Genomic DNA, 6,000 nt, shown 5'->3' with positions numbered 1-6,000 from the left:
GCTAGTAATCAGAAGGTTGCCGGTTCGATTCCTGGATGTGTAAAATGACGTTGTGTCCTTGGGCGCTTCACCCTACTTGCCTCGGGGTGAATGTCCCTGTACTTACTGTAAGTCGCTCTGGATAAGAACGTCTGCTAAATGACTAAATGTAAATGTAAATATATATACAGTATCCCACAAAAGTGAGTAAACCCCTCACATTTTTGTAAATATTCAATTATATATTTTCCTGTGACAACACCAAAAAAATTACACTCTGCTACAAAGTAGTGAATGTACAGCTTGTATGACAGCAGTGTTCAAAAAAACATAATCAAAAAGGTATGCTACGTGACCTTGCGTTCTGCTGCGAGTCTCCTTTCATTTCATTTGGCGCTACAAGAAGCTTAGTTTCCTGGCTAAGCAGTAGGTACCTCGCAGCAACCTCAGTTCCTGCAGAGTCTTTTCTACGCCGGCCTGCTCGTAAATCGACTCCGTACTCGCCTCTCCCCTGAGCATGTTTATATGCTCATTTTCCTGAATAAAAATGTGTAGGGATAATGCAGTTGTGGCTTATTACATTTTTTACCACTAGCCATGTAGCGTAATCGGCTATTCATTTTTGCATTTGTGTGGTGGTGCACCGTATATGGATTCCGGTTCCAAGTTAATATCCAAGTTAATATGCAATATTTCTCCATGTGTGTCTTTCGTTTTTATCAAGTATAGCCTACCCAATGTGTTTAATTTCGTCCAATGTATTTTTTACTTTTTATTTCACATAATAATAGGCTCAGCGTTATTCCGTCGAGTTTAAGAGCCTACGTCTGAAGCTGAGCGTTTTTTCAAGTTCATTGTCTTTTCGTCATGTTCAATAAGTTTCTTTCATTTGTTTTATTTATTTAACCCTTATTTAATCTAATATCTTAACAGTCACAATTATTTCCAGAATGTGTTGGGGTTCATGTGTTTACTGTATGCTTTGCGTCATGTCAGGCTAATTACATAACGTAACTGCATTAATAAAAATAGATTGTCCGGATATTCGAAAATCATTTAGGATACTATTCGAAGAGTGAAGTCATTTCAAATCCCTGACACACACACTTCTACACGTACACACAAACACATCTACACTTACACACACACACACACACACATCTACACTTACACACACACACACGCACACACACACATCTACACTTACACACACACATCTACACGTACACACACACACTTCTACACTTACACACACACACACATCTACACTTACACACACACACATCTACACTTACACACACACACACATCTACACTTACACACACACACATCTACACTTACACACACACACATCTACACTTACACACACACACACTTCTACACTTACACACACACACACATCTACACTTACACACACACACACACACACACACTTCTACACTTACACACAGACTAGGGCTGTCAAAATTGCTCAAAAATGACGTTCGAATATTCCCTTTAAAAAAACACATTCGAATATATTCGAATATATTCGAATATATTCAAATTTCTGGTTGCCCATTAGGCACGTCAATAACAGGACAAATTAATACAACGAGATACAACTACTTGTATACTGTAGGTAGGCCTAATTTATTTAAGTTTAAACATATTTAACAACATATTACCTACACAAAAAGAAGTAAATTAACTAATGGCCAAGACCGCAGACCTTGGCCTCTCGCTCGCAGACACGCACTCTTTCTTTCTCTCTCTCTCCCGCACCGTCGCGCTCTCTGCGCATAGCGGTGTAAAATGAACAACAACAATAAACAAATGCTGAGTTCTGATCAAGAGTTTTGTGCAAGCAATTTAAGGTCGCGATTCTTGTCCCAAATATGAAAGGCTTCATTCAGTGATTGAAACAAATATTATTAACATTAATTGAAGTTTTACAGTATAGAACCGACATGAACGCTCCGAGCGAGCTGTGCTGTGGTAAACATGGAGATGTAGCCTCAAGTTGCTAGTTGTTGAATGGTAAGCTAACTCTAGTTTACATAGCTTACACACTACTTTAGCTTCAGGCTCAACAGGTTTACCATCAACTGACCAAAATCCGAAATATTTCCAGACATCACTCTTTAGATTTTTTGGGGTTACAATCACTTTCTCTGCTGCGGTCAAGCTGGGTTCTGCACTTTCTGCCATCTTCCACGCAAGTCAACTGTCAGCAGTGACGCTGAGGCGCGCGCCCACCCGCAAAGCAGACAAACGCGCCGCTGCTGCCGCGGTTGTTTTTTTGTTGTTGTTTTTTTTAACTTTTTTTTTTACATTCAAATATTAATTTTCACAGCCCTAACACACACACACATCTACACTTACACACACACACACTTCTACACGTACACACCCACACTTCTACACGTACACACCCACACTTCTACACGTACACACACACACATATCTACACTTACACACACATCTACACTTACACAAACACACTTCTACACGTACACACACACACTTCTACACTTACACACACAAACACACTTCTACACGTACACACACACACACACTTCTACACTTACACACACACACACACACACATCTACACTTACACACACATCTACACGTACACACACATCTACACGTACACACACACACACTTCTACACGTACACACACACACACACATCTACACTTACACACACATCTACACTTACACAAACACACTTCTACACGTACACACACACACTTCTACACGTACACACACACACACACTTCTACACTTACACACACACACACACACATCTACACTTTGTAGCGGGGTTTGCTCGTTTAAAGATAGAAATACTTAATTTATCATAAAGTCTGGGGCACCACCCTAATATTGGTTTAGGACATTAGGGAATCCTATGTTTAATATGTAATAATCAGTCTCATCTTTAGGAATGAATTCGTTCTAAGAGTAGAGCCAATCGTAACATCAGTGAACACGCACGTCAAAATATCTTTACAATGAATTTATTCAAGTAAGGTAAACAGATCTTATGAAAAGTTGGATTATGGGTTTGATATGAGAGATTGGTTTCAATGAACAGAATGAAATGGTCTAACTTAAAGAAAGGCAGAAATTATACAGTCAGTGATTACATCCTTACAAATCATAAACAGAGCTCACGCCAATGCCATGTCGAGGAGGAAAGAGCGTTAGCCATAGTTACGTTTGATCAGGGGTTGATCAATGATGTTGAGGGCGGCAAAGGTCCATTTGAAGAATCTGAAGTCACAGCGCGGCTGCGCTGGGTCATGTGACTGAGTCTGCGGGATCTCAGTGAAGTCGCATTTGGAATTGCGTTTTTGGTTCTTCTGTTGAAACGTCCCGATAGTGACGCGTTCACTATGAAGTTGAATCTCAGGAGAAGCTTGGCGACGTCCTTTGGAACGCCAATCCTGATGGCGTTCATGCCATGGTCGGTTTCGCTGGAGTCAGAGATTGATGGTCATCTTAGGGCTTTATACAGTTCGAGGGAGGACCCGTCTGGGGTCAGATGTGGATTGGGGGAAGCTGGGTTCTCAACTCCCCCCTCCTTCCTTCACACCTACCAAAGGTGTGATCTGATCTCTGGCTGGTTCATTCGATGGTTCAAATATTGTTCTGGACATCTTGGTACAGTTACAAAATATAGTTGAATGATTGTTTTATTATGATAGCTTCGTGTAGATACCAAGAATGACGTGGTTATCTTTCAGGAAGAAGGAGTTGTTACTAGAATCAAGATTTCAGTGAACACAACATTAAAACAAAGTAACAAACATAACACAAATATCCCTCTCATAATTCTCCACCTTGTACTCTTGTGGTAAAGGTGAAGTCTCAAGAACTTTCCTCAAAAGTTCTTATCAAGGTATGTTCTTTGTTCAAATCGCCGCCGAAATGGATAGCAAATGGTCGCTGGAGACGTGTTGTCTAAATCAGGCCCTTTGAAGCTTGCAAGCTAGCAGGAGGGCTGATTAGGTAGATTGGGGAGGTCCCCCCCCCCCCATTCTATGGTTCCTTTGCATCGGCGTTTGGTGGGTAATCAGCATACTGAGGGTGTCACAAGGGCTGATTAGGTTTGTCTGATGTGATTGAATCACTCTTCAGGTGTGGCAAGATGTTGGCTCCGTGTGGTCTTGTGGACCTCACTACAACTTACACACACACACACACCTACACTTACACACACACACACACTTCTACACTTACACACACACACACACACATCTACACTTACACACACACACTTCTACACACACACTTCTACACTTACACACACACTTACACACACATCTATACTTACATACACACACTTCTACACGTACACACTTACACATATATACACCCCGGAGCTCAGGTTATCCATTCATCATCTCTTTTTATTTATGCTTCTGTCTCATGCTTGGGGACAGGGATAGCTCGGTGTGTATGTGTGCGTGCAGGTGTGTGTGTGTGTGCCTGTGTGTACCCATGTGTGTGTGTGAGTGAGGGAGGGAGAGTAACGACTCGGTCTCCTCCTGTAGAGAATCACCATCCTGGTGGGAAAACCCTTCAGAGTGCATCACCTGGTGGAGGAACTGAAGGACGACAACAGGAGCCAGGTACACACATATACACACACACTCACGTACGCACACATATTCTCACACATATACACACACACATATTCTCATACACACACGTGTTAATATGTGTGTATGTGTAGTGTCACTACACTTACACATACACTGTACACACACATACAAGTATACACACCGTACACACATGCTTACACGCACATATACACACACACATACAAACACGTACGGGCACACACACACACACAAACACATCAATGTAAGTGTGTTTTCCTCTCAGGTGGAGATGAGGAAGGTCCTGACAGATTTTGTCCAGGGGGAGTTTCGCAGCCTGAAGACCCAGGCAGAGGCCCTCCACTGTCAGGTCCACACCAGTACCTGAGGCCCAGGCTGTCAGGTCCACACCAGTACCTGAGGCCCAGGCTGTCAGGTCCACACCAGTACCTGAGGCCCAGGCTTCTGGTGGGACTCTACTGTGTCACAACCATCAAGATAACCACTTTTACTGAGGCACACACACACACACCCTCTCACTCCTGATCCTGCAGCTGGTGCTATAAGTGGCTGCTCTCCTCCAGACCTTCCCATCCTGCATTTGGCCGTCATCTCAGTACAGTTCAGTTGCAAAATCGAATTTAATATTAATTTTTTTTTTTTTTTTTCTCCTGGTTTTTGACATTGACAGTTGGTCTCTGATCATGTCTCACCAGATGCCACTCCCCCCTTTCTATATGTATATAAATAAATATGAATGTCTATTTTAGCTCAAAGAAAGATCACTTTTTATGCATTAAGGACTGATTCAAGGTTCAGTAAAAAAAGGTGTGGTTGTTTTCTGAACATAAATTGCCTTGTTGGGGTCAACATACTTTGCCATAAATCAGCCAATAAAGTATGGATCTTTTCTACATTCGAAACTGGTGCCATGCAGATATATTTCAAGCATTTTCTTTTAACCGTTGGGCTGTCTCAGACCCCCCACATTGCGAAGGTTAAAAGAAAATTATTTTAATTTGTTTTTGTATTGGGTAAACACAACGATGGTTCGTTATGAACCTTTGGGTCATGTGACCCGAAGGCAGCACAAGAGTTAACCTTTGCAATGTGGGGGGTCTGAGACAGCCCAACGGTTAAAAGAAAATGCTTCACTTAGTTTTTGTATGCGGTAAAGTTGTCGCAATACGACGGCGGGTCACAATGACTGATGGGTCAGAATGACCCGAAGATAACACAAGGGTTAACATAACCTATTAAAAGTCACGTTTTTTAACTTCACCAGAAGTTCTAGACCTGGCCTGGCCGTGGTGGTTACGCAGGTTACCTCTCTTTACAATGTGTGCTTACTGTGGCGCTGATGGACACGTTGTCTTTGATTGCTCTAATACATTTTGCTGTGAAAGCGAACTGTTTGGCTCCCGTGGTG

The 6,000-nt window shown here is 42.1% G+C and overlaps 1 protein-coding gene across 1 annotated transcript in view; it reads left to right on the top strand.

The window, feature by feature from the left end:
* Window positions 1-5,494, top strand: part of tafazzin (tafazzin, phospholipid-lysophospholipid transacylase) — an 8,967-nt gene extending 3,473 nt beyond the window's left edge. The window contains exons 6-7 of the mRNA XM_062460566.1: window positions 4,524-4,601; window positions 4,858-5,494. Of these exons, the coding sequence (XP_062316550.1) occupies window positions 4,524-4,601; window positions 4,858-4,959 (180 nt within the window). The 3' untranslated portion in view covers window positions 4,960-5,494. The remainder of the gene's footprint in view (window positions 1-4,523; window positions 4,602-4,857) is intronic.
* Window positions 5,495-6,000: the final 506 nt, after the last annotated feature.

The sequence above is a fragment of the Osmerus eperlanus genome, chromosome 4 (genome assembly GCF_963692335.1).
Source record: "Osmerus eperlanus chromosome 4, fOsmEpe2.1, whole genome shotgun sequence".
Taxonomy (NCBI): Eukaryota; Metazoa; Chordata; class Actinopteri; order Osmeriformes; family Osmeridae; genus Osmerus; species Osmerus eperlanus.
This window is presented reverse-complemented; position numbering and strand designations above follow the sequence as displayed.